The sequence below is a fragment of the Anastrepha obliqua genome, chromosome 6, assembly GCF_027943255.1.
Source record: "Anastrepha obliqua isolate idAnaObli1 chromosome 6, idAnaObli1_1.0, whole genome shotgun sequence".
Lineage (NCBI taxonomy): Eukaryota > Metazoa > Arthropoda > Insecta > Diptera > Tephritidae > Anastrepha > Anastrepha obliqua.
The window spans coordinates 72,302,144-72,325,675 of NC_072897.1; the positions used below are offsets into that span (position 1 = coordinate 72,302,144).

Consider the following 23,532-nt stretch of genomic DNA (forward strand, 5'->3'; position numbering starts at 1 on the left):
ATTGGCAAAGGTGTGCGTCATTCTTGTGGCGCAGGTCCTGCTTCATCTCGTGCTCGTGAAAACGACTTGAGTTTAGTAGAAAAACTACCAGAAAAACAACAAAACCAAGTTGTAACATCGACTTAACGAAAAAGGTCCGAAGCAAGTACGAACGATGGTGATATTTTATTAAATACAACAGGGTCTAAAATGAGGGTAACTTTGAATAAAAAAATTGAAAACGAATTTGTTTTTAATACTGAAGGGTTAAACACATTCCAATCGACTACTGGAGCATCTCAAAATTAAATGAATAAAATGACCAATTTCATTTGAAGTTTTGCTGGAAGAAAATCTATTCCAAAAAACTATAAACAACATATGCGTGAAAAATCGAATTTATTGCAAGACATTTATAAAGAAGTTATTTTCACTTTTGAATCCAAAGAAGGTATGGTTAATAGACCTGTTGTATATGCTAATGCATCAAATCTTATTAACGCAATCTTTGACCATCGGGATATTAAAGAAATCCAAAACGCTAAAATAAAATTGTTGGCAGATGAGGGTCAAGGCTTTTTTAAATTATGTATAACAGTTTTAACAGAAGGAGAAGAATGTGATTCGAATTTCAATGAAAGTAAAAGATCTCGATACTCCACTGGTGGGAGTATGTCCAAGAAACAGAATTTAAATAGCGTTTAAGGATTAATCATATTATCAATTGTTCCTCAAATTAAGGAAACTTACGAAAATGTTAAGACCTTATTTGAATTGACAAAAGTCAACGAGATACCCTTTAAACTCAGCTCTCACTTAAAACTTATATAAGTTAATAATTAATATCCTCGGACTGTTCACTTGTGATCTCTGCACGAAGTTAAATCAGCGAAATAGAATTATTACTTGTTCGTTTATTGGTCAAATCCGTCGCGACGGCGCATGGAATGTTGACGGCAACGTATTGTGGAGTTTGGCATAATTGGCATTAAACATTGTTGCAGCTTTGCTGATCGTGCAGAACTGCAGTCGTTGACTTTGTCTGACCGGATGTGTTAACTCCTCCCTCACTAGTTTGAAGGCCGTCCTCGGTTTTCCTCAAAGTGTCGATGACAGCTCGTATCGAGATTTGTTGTTTATTCTCTTTGCATTTTTGATGAACCTTGAAGACGACGAGACCGATGATCAGAGTGACAAGAGATGCTGCAAACATCATAGGCCATATTGACAGTTTTTTTCCGATGTTTCCAATATATTGAAGATTCTCAAAGTTCAGCCTCTGAAGATAGCGCATGCTTAAAATCTCTCGGTGGCCAGTTATGTTTAGGGTTGCCGATATTGCTGGGCCTGGATGACGCCTGAGTATGTTTTTGGTATTTTCAAAGAGAGACCCATTCACGTAGATTTCCTCATCAAACGTCAGCAAGTGTGTGCCGTGGATGACTCTATCCGTGTTGCTATTCATCTGTATTGTAGCTGTAGCTTCGTTGATAACGATGATACCATCGTCAATTACCATCAGCGGCTGCAGGTGGCTGGGACGAGTCTTACAGTGTGCTATACCTCCAGAATGTAGTTGCTGCGCACAAGTTGTTGATTTCAGCTGTTTGCAGAATGTAGAGGTGAGAGTAGCGGTGCAGTTTCCAATTGCTAAGATATTGTTACTACAATCTGCGACGTTGTTATTTTCTTCGAGGTCAAGTATCGTTCCATTATGTTGAACGGGGAATATGGTTATTTTCTTACATATTACGCTAGGATTTGGGTACTTGATAAGAAAGTGTACAAAATTATGATCTAAAAAGACTTTTACATAGGCTATTTCAATTAAATCTGTTATAGTTAAATTTGTAGAGTGCTCATTTAAAATTTGACTTAGGTCATTAGAGTCAAGAATTGTTGGGTTTATAATTTGAATCTTTGCGAGTGTAATAGACAACATGAATGTTTCGAGTTCAGAGATTATAATTCTATTTCTTGTGAGTAATGCTTGATAGAGGTTTCCTGTATCGATCTGTTTCTCTTTTGCAAATCTAATTATTTTATTTACGGATTCTGTTAAGTTATTATTTTTTTCTTGTACTTTTGTATTTATAACTGCCTGTTGTTCAATTGAGTCAGTTAGTTTTTGCTGGTGAAATTTCAGATTTTCGAAGTCATCAAAGTCAGGAGTTCCTGCTACTATCTTTAAAGCTGTTCCTAAAATATTTATACTCCTAGCTTGCCTATGGTGAATATTAACCGTTTCTAGCAGTGTCTTAATATGACCCAAATCTGATTCAAGAATTTGTCTCATATGAGACTGTGGGAAATGTTTCATAAGTGAATTAGTTTCCTCGGCAATTTCCGAGTACATTGTGAGATTAGAAGAATGTCTTAAAATTTTAAAATTTTCCCAAATAACTACGTTTCCGTCCATGATGGGAATATAGTCCGAGTTCGAGTAATTGATAATCTTTCCAGCTGCTGCTGCTACTAGAAGTAGAAGGCGAAGAATCCAAACCCTAGTAAAGATAGGATACAGAGCAGAATAAGTATTGGAAGGATAATTATTTTTTTCTTATCTTATGTTATCCTTGTGTACCTCCCTCCCCTTTATAAGAACCGTTGACCCCAAATCGGCTTCCACAATGACTTCCCAAACAAAGGAGTTAGCTTGTTACCAAGTCTTTTATTTAATTTCATAAGTACCTTGTCGCCTATTTGAAAAGTTCTATTTCTTCTGTCCGCGTTTTGTCTTTTCAGTAGCAGATCTTGCGCTTTAGATATTTTTTCTCTTATTTCTGCTTCGAATTCTGGTGGGGATGCATGAATTATGTCGATTGGTTTTTTATTAACGACTGAGTGAATTGATTTATTGTATTCTATTTTTGCCTGAAGTATAATATCAGTAGTGTCATTTAATTGTTTTTGTCTGAGACTGCAAATGTTAGTGGCTGATGATCGGTATAAATACTTAAATTTTTTACACCGTACAAATAGTTTCTTAGGGATTTTAGGGCCCACACTATTGCAAGTAGCTCACGTTCATTTGTGGCGAAATTTAATTCGTTGTCTCTTAAAGTCCTGGAAATCATGGTTATCGGCTTCTTGTTTTGTGACAAAACGGCGCCTAAGCCAGAGGACGAAGCATCTGTCGTCAAATCGAATGGCTTCTGGTAATCAGGGTATAGGAGCATTACATCTTCGGAGCTTAAGATATTCTTTAATTTCGCGAAGGTGGCTATCTGCTTTTCATCAAGGTTAACAGGAATTTTTTTTCGATTGTCCTGCACTTGTTTTACCATTATCACCCTTTAGCATGTCTGTCAATGGTTTGGCTATAGATGCAAAATTTTTTATAAAGCATCTGTAATAGCTCGCTAGACCAAGGAATGATCTAACTTGGAACAGGTTGGTAGGCTGTTGAAATTTGCTAAGTGCTTCAACTTTGCTGGGATTAGTTGTTATACCGCCACGGGAGACCACAAATCCAAGATACTCGACCTTTTCTTTAAAAAAGTGAGATTTTTCCCGTGATACCCTCATGTTAGCGTTATACAATTTATCTAGTACCCAGGCGATGTGGTGAACATGATTTTGCATATTTTCAGAGAATATGATCACGTCATCCACGTAGACGTAGCATGACTTCCCAATCTGTTCTCTAAGTACGTCGTCAATTGCTCGTTGGAAAATTCCAAAGGGAAGTCTGCAAAATTCATACTTCCCATTTCCTACAGAAAATGCAGTTTTTTCTCTATCTTTTTCTGCAAGAAGTATTTGATGAAATCCTGATTTCAGATCGAGTGTCGTGAAATATTTGGCTTTACCAAGGTTTGAGAGAATAGCTACAATGTTCGGTATAGGGTATTTGTCATCAACAGTTTTTGAATTAAGTTTCCTAAAGTCAATTACAAGGCGTTTTTTCCTATTTCCTTGTTCGTCTAGACCCTTTTTATCTACTACCCACACCGGATTATTATACGGTGAATTAGATGGTCTGATAATATTGTTTCTCAGCATGTCATTAGTTTCGTTATTGACAAACTCTGATACTCCTAATGGGTATGGGTAAAGTCAAGAGAACACTGCTTTTTCGTCTTCTGTTCGAATTGTAGCGATAATATTTGTGTTGTAAGGAAGAGATTCGTTAGGGTCAGCGAAAACATTTATTTTTTCTTGTAACATTTTCTTAAATTCTTTTTCAATTTCTTGCGGAACTTTTATATTTTCTACTTCGGTAAAGTTAATATTTGGGCTTTTTTTATATTGAATTATTTCAGATCCATTTTTTGTTTTTAAGACGTTATTTTTCAAATCTAGATTTGCGTTAATTTTTTTTTAAAAATCAAGTCCTATTATTCCATCAAAGCTTGATAAGCTGGGAAGTAAAAAAATGTGGTTGTTGTATTAAAAAGGTGCATAAGACATTTCTCTTGAACGTCGTTAAAGCCATGAAGTGACTTAACTAAACATTTTTCTTTAACTTTAGTTACATTTTTAAGTTCCGGTATTGGTTTTATATAGTTTTTTGAAGCGCCTGTGTCTATAAGTAATTTAATCTGTCTACCTGTTATCGTTCGCTCTATAAACGGTAACAGGGAGCAATTTCTAAAAAATTGACCTCTTGAATCTGATCCTCATTTTCCAAATCTGATACCTCAGCCTCCGCTACTGCTTGGTACTCTTGTTCCGATTGACCTTCAGAATTTTCATCTTGTGAGAGATGATTAATTCTCTGCTGTTTGGGACCGGTAGTTCTAGCTGTTCCACTACTTGCTCTTTTTGGCACCTGATTTTGGTAGGAACCACCTTGGTTTGGGTATTGAGTTGTTTGCCTAAACCGAGATGAAGTGTCAACGTCCATAGGTTGTGGTGGTTCTTGTTTTATATTCGGGCCATTGTTTTGGGATTTTTTTTTGTAAAATGGAGTTTTTACTTGGTTTGGGGTACTTTCTACAGTGGCTGCCTTTGCTGTCACTGTTCCTGACGCTGAGCTCTTTCTTCATTATTCCTAGCAAAACTACTAGCGAATTGGAAGCGTTCATGATTACATTCAACTTCCTGTGCAAGTGCCAGTGCTGATGGCAAATCTTTTGGCCTTGCTGAAAATAGAATGTCACTGAGAGATTTCTTTGTGCCTGAAATGAAGACTCTCAATGCATCTGCTCTGTATTTTTCGTTTAGAGAAGCAGCCAAAGTAAGTCATAATTGTTTTGTTTATGAGTAATGTTAATTTCTTTTCAATTTCCTCATAATATTGGGTTATTGTCAGGGTTCCCTGACGTAGAACGGACAACTCTTGCTCGATTATATAGATGGGGCGTTTATCGGCGTATGTAAAGTCAAGTCTATTGATAATTGCTTTAAAATTTAGTGGAACTTCAACCTCGGGTACGGACACTGTTGCGTTTCTAAACTCGTTTCTCATTTCCTCGATTTTCCTTTCAAATAATTGCGCTTGATTTTCTAATGCACAGTTTACTGCATACTCGAGCAGCGCTTTCAGATTTTCTTCACTCACTGCCATTTTATTTTTTGTTTGTTCCAGCACTAGTTTGTTTTTTATATCTTTTATTAGTTCCTCTAGTTCTAGGTCATATACCTCTTCTTTACTCATAAGATTTTCAATTTAATTCAAAAATTTTCTGTCGCAAAGACACTTTACAAACACTTTTGTTTAAATTTTTGTATTTATTTACTTTAAATAAGCACTCTACTCACATTTCTTTAAAACTATGGTTTTTATATGTTATTGTAGCTCTCCTTTTTCGTCTGTTTATCCCGTCTGCAAGTCCAACGATGTCGATCCAACGATGTTGCCTCCTTGCTTGAGATTTCTTTGATGAGCAGGTTCTGCCAGTTGGGCGCCAGTTAAGAATTAATATACTCGGACTGTTCACTTGTGATCTTTGCACGAAGTTAAATCAGCGAAATAGAATTATTACTTGTTCGTTTATTGGTCAAATCCGTACTGAAATATAAATGACAAAATATTCTTAATATAAGCTAGCCCTGACCTATAATCGCTGTGTCAGCGATTATGCTGAATGGATTATGTTTCAACGTCGCGGCGGCGCATGGAATGTTGACGGCAACGTATTGTGGAGTTTGGCATAATTGGCATTAAACATTGTTGCAGCTTTGCTGATCGTGCAGAACTGCAGTCGTTGACTTTGTCTGACCGGATGTGTTAACTTATATACTAATTATGAATGGACAGCAAACTGCAACAGCAACGTATCCTTGCCCTTACTGTTTCATCACTTTGAGTGAACTGCAAAGATTTGGAAAATTGCGTGGTGGTGCCGATAAAGAAGAATTGATGGAATTTGACTTAGATAATACAATTTTGAAAACATTCAAAAATTTAAATGATGATTACAATAAATTTAAATGTTTTGGCAAAGATAAAAAGTATGCTAAGGAGTGCCACAGTACAATAAATATGCCTCTCTTTCTTTATGAAAAAGAATCGGAGAATGAAGATGTCCTTATTGATGAAGAAGAAAATGACATCAACATGTACGTTCTTCAGAAATGTGTTTTGCCTGAACTTCATCTTTTACAAGGATTTACAAACCACCTATTCTGGAACGGCATAGTCCCTGCAGTAGGGCATGAAAAGGCTCTGCTTTGGCCATCAAAATTGAAGTTAGTAGCAAAAAATTATCAGGGTGAAATTTTCGAGGGTAATGCCTGCCGAAAACTTCTGCAAGAATCGGATAAACTACTTGATCCTTAAATTTACGAGCATGTTGGTCCTTTGAAATTACAGCCATACGTCGCTGCTTTTAGGACAATGAATAAAATTGTGCATGATTGTTTCTCCACGCAACGTGCATATATTACCGATTTAGATGAGAACTTAAACAACTTCGCAAATATCTAGAAAGTACAGGAACATCTCATACTCTAAAACTGCATATTATTCTTGATCACTTGAAAGAGGGCATGTCATTATTAAACAACGATGGTCTGGGCTTGTGGTCAGAGCAGGCTGGTGAATCTGTTCACAGAGAATTTTTAAAATTTTGGGAAAAATTCAAAATAAATTTAATAAATGATTCTTCATATACCCGCCGTTTAGAAAAATCGGTTGTTACTTTTTCTCCACAGCATTTATAGAAACATGCCCAAGTTATTATTAATTTCATTCCTACATTAACGCGCCAGGATATTATCTCGTTAGATGGTGAGGAAAGATATCTCTTAATTATGAAAAAATTTTCGAAAATGCTAAAATCCACTTATCTCGAAAAAAGGATCAGCTAGGATTTTAATTCAAGCGGGTTTTTAATGTACTATTAATGGACAACAAATCGCCGCTTTCAGTTTTTATTGGCATTTTAGGTCAACCTGTTTCTACTTCAGGCGAAGTGTGTCTACTGGATCCGCTTTCTGAAACGGGTGTGTAACATATGCCCATATTGCAGTTATTTGGGCCATATCTGCTACTCAATCGTTGCGCGAAGGAAACTTGTAAGGGTTGGAGATTATTTCTCTTATCAACCATAAATTAATCAAATAAATAAAAGGAAAGCAAAACAGAAACTACAAAAACACTCACATAATACCTGTAGAGCGCTTTCCGCCGAGCGAATTGAGTGACCCGCTGGTTTTCGCGCCAAAGCCTAAACAATATCCGAACTCATCTCTCTCAAATTTCCATGCGTGCGTGCAAAAATCCGCTCACATCGTACCAACGACAACAAATACTCCAGTTACAACACTTGCACTTAATATCATAACCACAATAACAACCTCAGTAATTTCATCAGGAAGACAAATAATGTTCACAGGTAATTCAACATTGCAAAGCCAAACAAATACTGTAAACTGTACACCGAAGCGCGCGCGAAATTCTCTCGTCACAGCATTCGAAGGTGGCAGAACAATGAAAACGTTCCCGCCGGCATGTACCACTAGTGGTACATTGGGGTCTGTCCCAGTGATGGTAAATGGTATTTTGAAAAATCCCTACACAGCCCAAAAAAATTCCCTACTTTTCCCTACGCCTACAAAAACATTTCCCTATTCAATTCCCTATATTTTTTCTCCTGTGTTTGTACTATAATGAGGCACTTGCAACGTCAAAATTGAATTATTTGCTTACGTTTTGGACTTGGTGCTATTTTGACACTTTATAATAAAAACAAATTTTATTTCAAATATCTATAAGTGCACATATTGATTATATTATAAACACAAATGTAAAGAAAATTCAGCAAAAAGACTAAAAATTAGACTTTTTCATTACATTTAGTTCTGTTTAAAGCAAGGCAGAGTTTTTATTTTTTCAGAATCCGGCACGGTTTCTTTTAAGAATGGGATTAAATGGTTCACCACTTGCAGCGCGACATTATGCTCAGCAAAGAACATGCTAAGTCTTAATTCGAAATTTCTGGAACCATTTGGTTCACTCGATTTTTTCTTAAAAAAAATCCGTTTATTTTAGGTGTCTTTTTTTTGCCTTCATATTTTTTTTATGCATTTCTGATTCGGCGTGCTTCTGAAAATCAGACTTGCCGCAGTTAAAAACTTTGTCGCACGCAGCACATTTTCATTTGAATGGATCGTTAGCCACAGCTTCCAACCAGCAACTACAATTGTCGTCGTCAAGCCACTTGTTATTGAGCTTTTGTTTCCGATACTTGCATTGTTTTTTTCGGTGTTCCTCCGAAGAGCATTTTAAATATAAGAAAAGCTAAAACTAAATTATTTGCAAACTTACTCCAAAAGTGAAAAGCACCAGAAAACTAACAATTTTCGCGCGAAGAAAAAATCGCGTTAGCGTTAACGAAGAAAAAAACGGCAATGTTGCCGTATTAACGCTTTTAAAAGTATTCTGCCATAAAGAAAAAAAGTCTGGCATGAAACCTTACTGCTGATTTTTATTTTAAATGAACTTTTCTAATTTTTCCCGCTATTTTAAGTTGTTTTCTGTCCTTCTTGAAAATTCCTCACATTTACAGACTTTAACAAAATCTGTCCTTCTTTTCCCTACACCCACATTTTTCGACAAAAATCCCTACATGTAGGGAATTTTCCCTACATTTACCATCACTGGTCTGTCCCATTTGACGGCTTGTACCATTGGTGGTACATACGCCATTGTCTCATCAGCCGCTTTTCTGAGAATGCTGGTAACGGTTTTCTGACCAAAAAGGAAAGAAATAGTTTACATCTAACGCAGGCATAGTCGGCAGTGATATGCAATTACGGTTACAACAACGCCGTCCGATGAAACAATCTTGGAGTTACAGAACGTTTTAAAAAACAAAATCACAAATGCAAACGCAAACAAAGCAAATGGCTCTTAAATCATATTGCTTGAGTGACTCAAAATAATTCGCTCCTCTCGCTGATACGGATCACTCAGATTGCAACAGTGGGACAACTTCAACCATTGAGTAGATAAAACCGTAGAGTCACAATCTCGAACCAAAATTATTATGAGATAGTACTTACTCAATGATTGCTTTTTTAAGACCCCTAGAGGCTTATCACAAGGTTCAAATCTTCTGACCCGCATATCCGTACATTCACTTTTTATTTAAACTTTTTTTTTAATCTTCATAAAAATATAACCGTTAATATGTTATTAAATTATTTATTAAAATATACACATTTATGTAGATCACATACATATTCTACGTACATATATTTTGCTAACTTCGCAATATAGAATTCTTCCGAATTGGTCAAATGGTGCTATTTTTGTTGTGGCGAGTGCGTACCGGTGTATACATACATATGTTGTCATATTGGTTCGACTCTGTGGTAATAACACAATACTACTTACCCCATTCTTAAAGATACGCAAATCATCGTATCAAGTAATAAAGGCTACCAATGATGGCTTTGCCCGTAAACGCAAAGAGTAAAGGCTCAATATAAACGGTGCTCAAAAACGATTGAATTTTGATAAGCATTTCTTCCTTAGTGAGCTAGACTACGCTGAATCCTTGATATTCGGGATTGGCTTTTGGTCTTCTATAGCTTTTACATTTTCGATGAAATTAAATCCGAAATGAGGTTTAAAAAGGGTTTTTTTCTGAGGCATTTCAACAATCGAAATACGTCTATATTTTTGACAATAAAATATTTTATTTGTCCCCGAAGACACTGACGACGCAGTTCTGCGTTGGGCGAACAGAAAAATATATATATGTAAACATAGATACACTACAGCAAAAACAAAACAGCTATCTGGTTTCAAAGTAAATTTCTAACTTCACGGATATATTACTTATTTCGTACAGGTTTTGTTAAATGGATAATCCCATACGTGAAGATATATTCTAATTAGGTATTTATCTTCTATAAGAGAGAAATGGAATGGATTTTAAATTTTCAATAGTACAAAATATCGAAGACGCAAACATGTCTTAAGCTAACGGTGACTTTTGCTTTTATCATTAGTGTATGCTTCTGCGCTCACTTGATGCACAGCAGCTAAAACAATCACCATTCGCTACGACTGCCGCCGTTCTGTCAAGTATTTAGAAGACATATTCTATATTTTTGTCTTCCTCAAGAAAAATAGGCTTACGGACAGCTGAGACGGTAAGGGAAGATGTGGTGGTCTCGTTTTATGATTGATCGAGCCTCGCTTTGAGAAATATGCGCTTGCGTCTATGAACGAAATAGTTATTGGCTCCCTAAAGGTATCGGGAGCGTTTCCCTCAGTCATGGCTGAGATTTTAGAAAGGTCATTCATCGGCTGTACTCAGTCGCTGAGCTGCCACTTGCGGCCTCCTAGTCAATTCCGACAAAACGGAGCTGTTGCTATTTACCAGAAAATATAAACCTCCACCCTTTCGACTTCCCAAATTAAACAACCACGTTCCCCCGCTTTCATCGTTAGGTATCTTCAAGTGATAATTGATTCAAAACTTCATTGGAAGCTACACATTGAAAATCGGGTAAAGTAGGCCAGTATAGCCTTCTACTCCTGCAAATCTATGTTCAGTAAAAATTGAGACTCAAGCCACAGCTCGTGCTGTGGATGTACAACGCAATGGGTTTGCCAATTTTAACGTATGGATACCTGGTTTGGTGGGAAGCTCTTCGGAAGGGCGGAAGGGAGAATGTAAAACTTGCCCAGCGCCGCCCTAAATGCCATTTTGCATTTACTTCTCAAGGGACATGGTAGCATTTTCGGGCAGCTAATCCCGTATTTCTCCGAACTTCGAACAGATCTCTCTAACCGCAAACTAGGGTTTGAGGGTCGTGCTAGAGCAATCCTTCCAAATAGCTTCCGAAGCTTGCACCTCCGTCTTCACTGACGGCTCCAAGATGGAATCGGGAGTGGGAGCAGGGGTTTTCTCTAAATAAGCAAATTTATCTATCTCCTTTAAACTGCCGAATACTGCTAGTGTTTTTCAAGCACAATCCTTTGCGATCCTGCAGGCAGGCAAAATGCTTAAGGAACGCGGGAGCGAGGGAGGTATTAACATTTTCTCCGATAGTCAAGCCGCGATCAAGGCTCTGACGAAGGCGTGGTGCAGAACGAAACTAGTAAACTCCTGTAAGCAGGAAAACAAATCTGTTGGGTGTGCAGGTAACATTTCTCTAACCGGGGTTCCAGGACATAGAAACATAGAGAGAAATGAAATTGCTGATGTGCTTGCCAGGAAGGGGACTGAATTGGCCTCATAGACCTCCTACCCGGTCATCGGTATGGTATATGTAGGTGTTGCTTCAGTCATTGTGTAAGTAATAATATATATTACTTCATTTCCCACAGATGGGGCCTCTCATTCAAAAAACGAGCCTACCACATCTACCCCCACGCGCCTGAGCTGTCCGTAAGCCTATTTTTCTTGAGGAAGGCAAAAATATTTCGTGAACCGTCAATTTTTGTCGTGGCAAGTGCCGGCATCTTCGTATGTACATATTTATGCATATCCATATTATTTTATTATTATTTTTATTTTCCCAAAGTAACGTATTTGTCATTTAATTAACAGTTATACTTTTTATAAGAGCATTTATGGGTTAGTTAATATTATTTATACAACTATCACTAAAATTCGTTTTAAAAATACAATATACATAGATACTGGATCAATTTCTCTGAACAGCTACGTGATATTTCTAAGATTGTGATTTATATAAAGTCGATTGGTCGTTTGCGTCGGAGTCGGCGGGCTCGCATGAGTTCTTGTGTAGGAAGTACATTTACTTCGTTGTTGCAGTGTGTTTTTATCGGTGCCTGGTACTTTCTGCTGACCTTTGTTATATTTTCTGGGATTGTGGTAATGTCCAGTTCTCTGTGTAAGTCGTGATTTGAGATATATCGGGGCGCACCAGTTATTTTTCTTAGAATTTTAGATTGCTGTCTTTGTATAATATTGGTGTTCAATTTTTTGGCTGTTCCCCATAGTTGTATTCCGTAAGTCCAGATAGGTTTTATAATTGTCTTGTAGATTAAAACTTTGTTGTACAAGGACAAAGTTGAGTTTTTGTTTAGCAGCCAGATGAGTTGTTTGAATCAATTTTTGATTTGGTCCTTTTTGCTTTTAATGTGATGCTTCCAAAGTAGTTTGCTGTCCAGATGTATACCTAGGTATTTCGCAGATAAGGAAGTAGGAATAGGAGTTCCATTTATGGTGACGTTTCTTGGTATGAAGTTCCTTTTTGTTGTGTATATAACATGCTGCGTTTTCAGAGCATTTATATTAATATTCCACGAGTCGAACCATTCTTTGGTTTTGTTAAATACGTGTTGCATCTTCTTCGTAGATATCGCTAAGCTTCTATGTCCGTAAGTAAAACTGTGTCATCTGCGAATGTAGCCAACATTGCATTTGCGTCAGTGGGCACTGGTATGTCAGCAGTGTTAGATTGTAAAGCAGTGGTCCGAGAACGCTACCCTGTGGAATTCCTGCTTTCCTTTCATCCTTTCTGAGTGATGAGGTATTGTCGTTAAACTTAACGTAGAAATGTCTATCCGTTAGGTAACTTTCCAGTAGTTTGCATATATTGTTAGGAAGCACTAGTTGAAGTGAAAACTTCTTTAGAATCGTTGGGAGTGATTTGAGACTCGATGAAACGAAAAAGCGACACTACGAAGCGTTATATGTTGATATACGTTTATGTGTGTGGCTGCGTACTGCTGAGCCACGCTAGTATAGTGAGTATTGTAGTATGTATACTACACTGCCTATTACTTGCTTTGGTGTTTAGTTCAAGCGTCATAGGTATGTATGTTTGTATGTATGCTAGTACGTATGTGTGCGCGCCTGCGTATTACGGAGCCACGGTGAGCGAGAAGGCATTATGTATACCTATACTACACTACCTAATACTTGCTTAGACCAAGCGTCCTACGAATGTTTGTGTGCCTGTGTAATATACGCGCTACGACGCTCATAATAGCAACCGCGTGTGCTGTATTGCGTCCGTATTTTTATATTCGTAAATATTTTCATTTTTAAATATTTACCGCAATTGCAGGCGGTGTTGCAATATACCATAATCAAAATGACGGTACTCGTATTGTAACTCCACAGATAGATCTGAATGCACATCAACTAGAATCACTGTCTGTTCAGCTCTCTAAAGTGGGAGAAATATGTGGATGCGAAACCAGATTGAGCAATGGAAAAACAGTTTTAATTGTGGCAATTTATATTTCACCGAATCAATCAATAAATAGTATCACGGAATTCATTCACGAAAATTTAATAAAGTATACACCAGAAGTATCGCGGATACTCAGAAAAGATTACGATGAAGTTCCAATGATTTTAAGTCGCGATTTTAACGTAAATTTTGTATTGGACACAGTGGTTCCTTTAATGGACTTTCTCAATACAACATTCAATTTAAAAATGTGTAACAATCGCACTGAATCCACAACACGATCAAAAACAACAATTGACGCGGTATTTCAAAGATATGTGGACAACATCGAAAACAAAGCATTGTATTATATTTTAGCTATCATAAGCCACTCGTATCATTTGTTGAAATTGAAAACATTGAGGATGAATAATAATAAAATGAAGAAAATAAAATATGAACTTTATAGCAATATTATAATGAACCTATAATTATCCCGCTCCTAATGCTGCTTCCGTCTCATTCTCTCTCAGTTTGTTTTACGGAAGGTTTCACTTCTTTCGCAACACCCCCCTTCGTAAATCTTATGCGGTTTTATGCATGACGTTTATCCCCCGTTTCTCAATCGACGTCTAATTTCGCCAACTTGACGATCGGTCGTGTACATAATCCATTTACTGTCTTGACTACTGCGCTACGAGCTTGGCCATATTTACCAAAATGCATATCTATTACTACTCCTTTCGGCTACGAAGTTCTCTTGGAGTTTTCGTCTACGATGACAACCACGTCGTTCAATTTGATTGGGTTTGCTGGTGGCTGATTCCACTTTGTACGTCTGGTAAGACAGGGGAGATACTCCTTAACCCAGCGCCTCCAAAATTGGTCGGCCAACTGGCTAGAAATTTTAAAGTTTTGCCGTAGAGCCGATCCAGAGTTGTTAATTCTCGAATACCACTAGAGTGTCCCATCAGAAAGTGGTTTGGCGTAAGAGCTTCATCTTCGGCTGAATCAAGGGGCAAGTGCGTCAGTAGGCTTGAATTTAAAATGTTTTCGATGTCGGCTAGAACGGCTCTTAACACCTCCTGTCGCTTACCGGAATCTCGTAGAATGTCCATTAGAATCGATTTCGTAGAAAGTATCATGCGCTCTCATGACCCTCCCATATGTGGTGAAGCGGGGGGAATAAAAATCCGTTCAACTTCAGGGTATTTCCTTTCTTTATCATCAGACGATATTCTTTCAATTTATTTTACTAGAAGTACACAAGCACCGCGAAAATTGGTGCCGTTGTCCGAAATAATTCGCTTCGGTGCTGCACGGCGACTCACGAATTGTTTAAAAATCAGCAAAAATGACTCGGTAGATAAAGTAGGTGAGATTTCAATGTGAACTGCGCGTGTGGTAAGGCATGTGAATAAAGCGTCCAACCGCTTTTCACGCCTGCGGCCAATTACAGCATCCATAGGTCCGAAGTAGTCCACCCCTGTAAAGGTGAACGGCCTGGTAAAAGTTGACACACGTTCCATTGGCAGATCTCCTATTTGAGGAGGTTGTGGAGAAGCCCTACGGTTCCACCAGGTTTGACATTTTGCAGTACATTCTTTTACCAGCCTTCTCAAGGCGGAGATGCAGAACCTTTGCCTCATCTCGTTGACGATGATCTCGTTGTGATGGTGGTGAAATTTCCTGTGATAGAAATTGACGAGTAGTCGCGTTACGTTGTGCTTGCGTGGCAGGATTATTGGACGCTTGGCTTTAATGGCAACACCCTCAGCAGCATCAATTCTACCTTTTACTCGCAGCATGTCAATCTGGTCTAAGTATGGGGAGAACTTGAAAAGAAAAGATTTTCGATTGATTTCCTCACAATTACGCAGACGACAAATCTCTTCATCGAACACCTCGCTTTGACAATTAAGCATAATTGCAGGCTCTGCTGTCTCTATGTTGCCTGGGTTGAGTAGCTTTTGAAGGAACTGAGAACGTGGCTTTCCCTTCGTAATCAATCGTAGAAAACGTAAAACAAATCGATGCGCACTGCGAAGCTTGTCCCAAGTACTAAATCTTTTTACATCCGGATTTATTTCTGCGGTCGTACCCAATGAGTTGTTAGCGAAATCCATATGCTGTAGAACCTCAACTATCTCTTCATCATCATCTGGAAATTGCATAATTGGCCAGCTTGACTCTCGTTCTATTAGGAATTTAGGTCCACTGAACCAGTGTTCGTTGTCGTCGAACTCCCGGTTGCTGCTCTATTTAGTTCCTTCGTCCGCAATATTCTCACCAGATGGCAGCCACCTCCATTCCTTAATAGCAGAACTCTCGAGGATCTCTCCGACTCTCAGCGCCACGAATTGATGGTATTTTCTTGCAGCCAAAACAACACATTTTTGGAGCCTGTCCAGAATACTCTGCGATTTACTGTAATGGACAGTTCATAGCTAAGAACATTTGCCAGCCTAAGTCCCAAAACAGCAGCTAACAGCTCCAGCCTGGGTATGGAAATGGGCTTCAATGGCGCAACGCGAGTTTTGGAAGCCAAAAGTGAACAGGATATTTGTGAGCCTACTTCTGACCGGATGTAGGCCACCGCAGCGTAGGCTTTTATGCTTGCATCTACAAAAATGTGCAACTGATCATTTTGGCTTTCGCTGGCAAGTGAAAGGCAACGGGGAATTTTTATGCCGTTGATGCGTTTTACCCAACGAAACCAGTTGCAACGTTCTTCTTCTTTAATCGGTTCATTCCAATCTACTCCGGAGCGCCAGACATCTTGTAAAATGATTTTTGCCTGTACAATGGCAAAACCGAGCAAACCCATAGAATCGAAATCGTCATTATTGTGCGGAAAATTTGTCGTTTCAACACGATCGTATTTTCACTAAAAACTTTCTTTGGAAAATTTTGAATGTATCTTAACTCAACCGAAGCTGGCAGCCACCACATCCCTAGTACCTTTTCTATAACGGCTTCTGGCTCTTCAAAACATTTGGCGGCTGGAACGTCGTCAGCGTCTAATGAAAATAGTACGTGTTTAGAGTTAGATTTCCAGTTTCTCATTTGGAATCCGGCCTCCTGATGAACCTAACGAACTTTAGTTGCTAGACGAGCCAATTCATTTTCAGAGTCTGTACTCTGAAGCCAGTCGTCAACAAATGTGTTACTAACGATGGCCCATTCGGCATCGGGATGAAGATCAGCAAATCGTTGAGCGTTACGATTTTTTATGTAGTTTGCCAAGGAAGGCGAGCACGAAGCGCCGAATGTTATAACCCTCATCAAGTAGATATCATAGTCGCGAGACGAGCCATCGTTTCGCCAAAAAAAAATTTTGCGCCACTTGATCTTTTTTTATAATTTTAATCTGGTGGAACATTTCGCGTATATCTTCACAAACTGCGAAACGTCGTTAGCGAAATCGGAGACTTTAGTAGATCGGGCCCTTTCAGCAACATATCATTGAGGCCGACACCCTTTACCCTTGCTGGAGCATTCCAAACCAATCGTGTTTCCTTTTTATTGGCGTTGAGAACAATAAATATAGGGAGATACCAAGACCTAGCGCTATATTTTATTTCGTTTTTGTTCAACTTACGTACGTACCCTTTTTTCTCATAATCATGTATTTTGTTTATAAGAAATTAGCGAGTTGACGTATCACGCTTCATTTTACTTTCTAAGCACGAGAGTCGCCGAATTGCCATAGGCAGCGAATCGGGAAGCTCGACAGCTTCGTGCTTCCAAAGCAACCCGGTTTCCCATCTCTTTTCAGCGGAGATAAAGCGCGTGGTCTTTTCCATGATTTGAAGTGCGCGTTCATCATCTTTAGATATCAACGGCTTAATTAGTGCATATGATCCGATGGCATCAATAGAAAAATAAGTTTTCAGTTCCTGGTCCATACGATCGTCTCTGGTTGTATCACATTCGCAGGTATGCAATATGCTCGGCTGTTCAACGCAGTTAGTTTTATCGCGCCCATATACACTCCATTCTAGTCGGCACTTTGCGGCAATAAAGTCGGATCCCCTATCTTCTCTCATTTCGATAGGAATTCCTATTTTAGTGTTGCCCAAACCTAACAAAATTCGCGCCCTTGCTTTATTATAGGGTCGAATCGGCAGGCCATTAATGTGTGCGTGCTTACTAATCGTAGAGCTGAACAGCGACTGCTGAGGAAGTAGTAGATTAGCAACGGTTTTAACGTTTCGAAGCCTGTATTTTTGAGAGGGTAATGTAATCGGTGAAACATAAAGACTAACAAATTTGGAATTCGCCTCATTTTGAGTAATTTCTCCCGCCCAACGCAATCATAACGATTCAACTGGCTCAGCTAAATCAAGCTCGTTCGCCAATTGAGACTCAATTAGCGTACAGGAGGCTCCTTCGTCGATAAGGGCGAATGTACGCATTGCTTTGGTACCGCTATGTAAAATAACCTCCACATACCTGAAAAACGCCCTTTGCGTTTCTTTATCAGCTGCTGTGCCCAACACGTGGTATAATGTTGCTTGTTGTTGTTTTCCAATTGCCAACGAAGTTCCATTGTAAAGCAGTGGATGGTGAGCCATTCTACAATCATCTACGCCACACCACCTTTTCGAATTACATCGACGAATGAAATAACTTTTGAAGCAGCGTAGACAGAGTTTATTTTCACGTACAAATTTCCATCTGTGACTTTGCGATAGGGCGCGAAGCTCATAGCAATCGATCAGCGTATGGCTCGATACTATCGCCGATGTCTGGATGGAAGTGACCTGGCTAGCGCACATGGCTAGACCGAAAAGCCAATCATGGAATGCAGCAATATCAGCGCGCCTCAGGGATACACATTGCTGACCCCAACTCAACCTTTGGTTACATGGCAGTTTAGCTACCAGCTCGTTTAATAGCACTGGATCATTTAGATAATCGTTTAGACCGACCGCCTGCATTATAGCGCGATAATTTTGTACCGCATTTGTACTGAAACTGTTACTAAGGTTTCTAATTTGTCTGGATTTACAGATGGTTCCTCCCTTAACATACGCAGCATTACTTGCTGAATTACGTCTGGTCTACTATACATCATGCGGAGTGAATTAATGGCCAATCCAACCGTAGACAGCACTATAAGCCTGCAACCTAATAAGGTTTTGTTGGTACGTGAATCCGCACCGTATGTAGAGAAACTATATGGATTAGTAACGGTCGGATACCCTCCATAAGGCATATTTAAGTTAGGGTTAACATTTGGGTGTGAAAATCCTGAAGCAACCGACGTTGGCAAACTGTGTAAATTGTGCATTGATGTATATGCAGAAATGGGTTGAGATGAAGATATAGCCGAGACTGTATTGCTGTTTGAGTTTAAGTTGGGCAGCATGGTCGTCATGCCGTTCGTAGTGGAAGTATACGGAAATGTTATCAAGTTAGCAAGGTTAGGGACTACATTGAACGTGGTCGATGGAATGGGTGTTCCTGTTATACCTGCAGTTTGGTTGCATTGCAGTTCTATAGGTTGTGGAACGCCTCATGCGTATGGCTGTGCTGCACTGTAAAAGTATGTAGCCCTAATCCCGGAGGTGCCTGAAGTGCAGGGGAGTGCAAATGGTGCAGTTTGACGAACTGGGGTAGTTGCGTGTCGATCTGGCGCGGTGTCGGCAGGAAGCGTTTCGGTGCCAATTGTCACAGCATGGCCAGTTTTGTCAGCCTCATCTAATAAACCCTCGACTGCGCTTATTGTATCAGCGTCCGCGTTTCCCCGTGGTGATTAGGGACACGAAAAAAATATCGATACTTATTGGTATCGAGTATATTCGTTATTGATACCGATATTTTATACTTGATACTTTTTTTTCGATATTTGTACTTAACAAGTATCTCTGGAGCGGTATCGAGTAAAAAAATTACGCGGGACTACGTGAACCACGCCACTCAATTTGCGACGCCACTTCATAAATGACAGGAAACAAGTTAATTATTATTTAAGTAAATTTGATTTAAAGTTAAAGTCAGTATTAAAGCTATTATTATGTGCACTTTATTGAAATTTGTGTCGTTAAAAAATGCCGCCAAGCCGAAGCAATGTTTGGGGATATTTTATCAAACTATCCAACGACGAGGTGAGGTGCAAGACTTGGTTCAAAACTATCAAATCATCAGGAAACACCTCAAACATGCATAAGCATATAAAGAGCCACCCCCATGCGATGTATGTATATTGTTGCCTCATGGTACATATGTGCACAAAACAAATTAGGTTATGTTTTATTTTTTTTTTAGTGCAACAGAAACTGGAAAACAACAAACCACTTTTACAAGAGATCTTGATCTGCTGAGTCCATCAAGACATGAAACTGAGCCGCAACCATCAACAATTTTATCAAAAAAATCTGCTTTGGAAAAATTTGTAAAAGCTCATACACCACTTGATGCCGAAAATGACATCTATGCGGAAAATATATGTGAGTCACCTAAAAAAAAAGGCAACTGTCCATTACACAATCAATGGAACGCAAATTTTCGTATTCGGATGGCGGAAAAGATTATTCAAAACTCTGCAAGTTGTTGCTTTACTTTATTTGCGCCGACAAAAGACCATTTGATATCGTAAAAGGGCGTGGATTTTACAAATTGATGAAGAAAGCCTGCCCATCATTTAAAATTCCAAGCGTTGATACGCTAAAAGCTCAATTGGATGATTTTTATACTAACGGATGATCAATTAAGAGGAGTTTTTTTCATTTGCGTTTTTTTTACAGATCGCGCGCGAGTTGTGGCAACCTGTCATCGTGGATTTGTTGAACAGCGTTTGGCATTTCATCATGGAAAGACTCACACCGCAACAACGTCTACAAATTGTTCAACTGTATTATGAAAATCAGCGTTCTGTGACAAATGTTTTTCGTGCGCTTAGACCGCATTATGGTCAACATAATCGGCCTGCCTTAAACACTATTCGACATACCATCAACAAATTTGAATCCGAATATTCATTGGTGGATAATTCTCGACCGAATAGACCACGTCCAGCAAGAAGTATTGAGAATATAGCGGCAGTAGCAGAGAGTGTACGTGAAAACCGCGATGAATCGATTCGGCACCGTTCTCAGCAACTTGGACTGTCGTATGGAACAACTTGGTCAATTTTACGGAAGGATCTTCATTTAAAAGCATACAAAATACAGCTCGTACAAGAACTAAAGCCAAATGACCTTCCTGCACGTCACCGTTTTCCTGATTCGGCTCTTGAAAAGATTGAAGAAGATCCGCTGCCTTCGAGCAAAATTTTGTTCAGCGATGAGGCGCATTTCTGGCTCAATGGTTACGTCAATAAGCAAAATTGCCGTATTTGGGATGAAGAACAACCAGAACAGGTTCAAGAGCTACCTTTACACCCAGAGAAAACAACGGTCTGGTGTGGTTTATGGGCTGGTGGAATCATCGGTCCATATTTTTTCAAAAATGATGATGGCCGCAACGTAACTGTGAATGGTGCTCGCTACCATACCATGATATCGGACTTTTTGCTACCTGAAATTGAATTTAATGATCTCTACGACATTTGGTTTCAACAAGACGGAGCCACTTGCCATACAGCTCGTGAAACAATGACTTTATTGAGAAGTCATTTCGGAGAGCAGCTGATTTCACGTTTAGGACCTGTGAGTTGGCCACCAAGATCTTGTGATATCACACCTTTGGACTTTTTTCTTTGGGGATTCGTGAAGTCCAAGGTCTATGCTGATAAACCAGCTACGATTGAAGCTCTGGAAGCCAACATTACGCGTGTTATTCACGACATACCCGTCGAAATGCTCGAACGAGTGATTGAAAATTGGACCTTCAGAATGGACCACTTTAAGCGTAGTTGCGGCCAACATTTGAATGAAGTCATATTCAAAAAGTAAATGTCAAAGAATGTCCTTTCAAATGATAAATAAAGGTTTTGAACATAATCTACATTTTTGTTTTTTTTTTAACTATTGAAAAAAGCACCTCATGATTGATCACCCATTATAATGCATTCCAAAATTCAAAGCACATTTGGAAATGTAGCTCACGTGGCACTAACATGTGATGTTTGCACCGAGATGATGACTGTTACCAGTTATTTAGGAGTTACTGCTCATTTCTTGCATAATGATAGCTTTATGTCTCGTTGATTAAACTTAAACTGATTTTGGATGTAAAGACACGGTGGAATTCCGCTTATTATATGCTCCAGAGATTTATTGAGCTAACGCCTATAGTATATCAAGTCTTAATGTTGAAGGTTAAAGCACCGCCCACACTCTCAGCTTTAGAAACTCAAAATATTAAAACATTGATGAGTATTTTGAAACCACTAGAATATGTTACCAAAGAGCTGTCGGGTGAACAATATGTGACTATAAGCAAAATTATACCGATTGTGAATTGCCTGAAGGCGCAGATTAACACGTTCACGCCGGCGTGTACCAGCGGTGGCCCGCACAAGATTGCTTCATGGGACGGCGTGTACCACCAATGGTACTTTATTAGACGGTGCCTATGAGATGAGAAGCCATAAACGACTACCCTTATGAAAAAATTTCGTTTTATATAACCTGCAATCGCTTCCGATAGAGCGAAAAGACGTAAACGTTGCCGTCTGTGGGCGAAGACCATGAATAACAGCGCCGGCGGGAACCTGTTAATGATGTATATGTGCCTGTAGGTGAGGACTACGATGATATGACAGTACTACATGCGGTAAAAAAAGAAATGATTAAACAAATAGAACGGCGATTCGGATGCATTGAAGAAAACTACTTAATTTCAATTTCTTGTTTACTGGATCCGAGATTCAAAAATATCCCTTTTAAAGACAAGTTAGCTTATGCGAAATCAATTAAGTTACTAAGACAATATATAACATCCAGTTCAAGTGTTCACTCGAGTGAAAATGAAAGTGATTCTTCCATAGAATCAGCATACGATTTTTGGAGTCACTATAAGAAGTTGGCGCACACAGAGAAGCTGCATAAAAAATCATGTTCTGCAATGAACGTTACAAATAATGACGAATTAAGTCGGTACCTTTTTGCCCAGGTTTCGCCGCTCTCTATCGACCCTTTAAAACAATGAGATGACATGAAAGTGGTATATCCAAAACTATACAAATGGCAAAGAAGTATTTGGGAATTCCTGCGACATCTGTGCCCTCTAAACGTTTGTTCTCTAAAGCTGGGAGTACTGTGACAAAAACTCGCAACCGACTTTCACCAAAAAGGCTTGACAAGCTGCTGTTCCTAGGGGATTGTACGGAGGAGGAGTAGGATATTTAAAAATAATGTAAAAAAATAGATTTGGCGCAAATAAATAATACCTTGCAACATCGATACTTAAGTTCCGATATTTTAATGAGTACGATGTTTTTCTTTTGATACTACTCATGAGTACATGATCGATACTTTACATTCGATATCGTGTCCTTAGTGGCGATGCAGCTTTAGAAACATCCTCCATTTTACAGCCTATTAAACGAAATCTCTTTAAGACAATTTTTTCAGAATGTTGACGATGGCAGTGTGACGCGGCTAAATTCCCTTTTAGCAAGCTCTGGTGCAGTAAAAAAGACTCCGTTTGTTTACTGTTTAGAAAGGCTGAAAAAATTGGGTCCATGCGCTTTCGTCAACGTCTAGAATGGAAAAGAAAGCTTGCTTCTGTTTGACAGCTGTTGATTGGCGAATGAAAAGAACGGAGAGGTGAAAAATGCGAAATGGGTTGCCAAAGTAACCTTTCGCCACATCAGTCTTTATTATTTTTTGGGTTTCTCGTGTAGTCACCGGTCTTAATTTATAATCTTGAGTATGAGTTCGCTCTGATGCAAACGTGAAGGTATTGGGAGTTGTAGAGCTTGAAAATATTTGCGCGTAATTGTCTGCTAGGGTTGCTGCCTTTTCTTCTTTCGTTCTTGCCCAGTTTCCGTTTTCCTTCCTTATAGGCGGTTGGTGAATTGTTTTGCTTAGAAGCTTTTTGGTTGCT

At 38.9% G+C, this 23,532-nt stretch overlaps 1 protein-coding gene and 1 pseudogene across 1 annotated transcript; both read left to right on the forward strand.

The window, feature by feature from the left end:
• The first annotated feature begins 19,651 nt into the window (after positions 1 to 19,651).
• On the forward strand, positions 19,652 to 20,137 carry LOC129250710 (uncharacterized). The gene is made up of 2 exons (XM_054890309.1): positions 19,652 to 19,735; positions 19,807 to 20,137. The coding sequence occupies exons 1-2, from the start codon at positions 19,701 to 19,703 to the stop codon at positions 20,135 to 20,137; spliced, it is 366 nt and encodes a 121-aa protein (XP_054746284.1). The 5' UTR covers positions 19,652 to 19,700.
• Positions 20,138 to 21,790: 1,653 nt separating this feature from the next.
• Positions 21,791 to 22,823, forward strand: LOC129250711 (uncharacterized; annotated as a pseudogene).
• The last annotated feature ends 709 nt before the right edge of the window (positions 22,824 to 23,532 follow it).

Bases quoted from the DNA above. Each gene is read 5' to 3' on its own strand.
- LOC129250710 (XM_054890309.1), top strand. From the start codon at position 19,701: ATGCATAAGCATATAAAGAGCCACCCCCATGCGAT. The intron at 19,736-19,806 runs GTATGTATATTG...TTTTTTTTTTAG, and splicing joins AAGAGCCACCCCCATGCGAT to TGCAACAGAAACTGGAAAAC.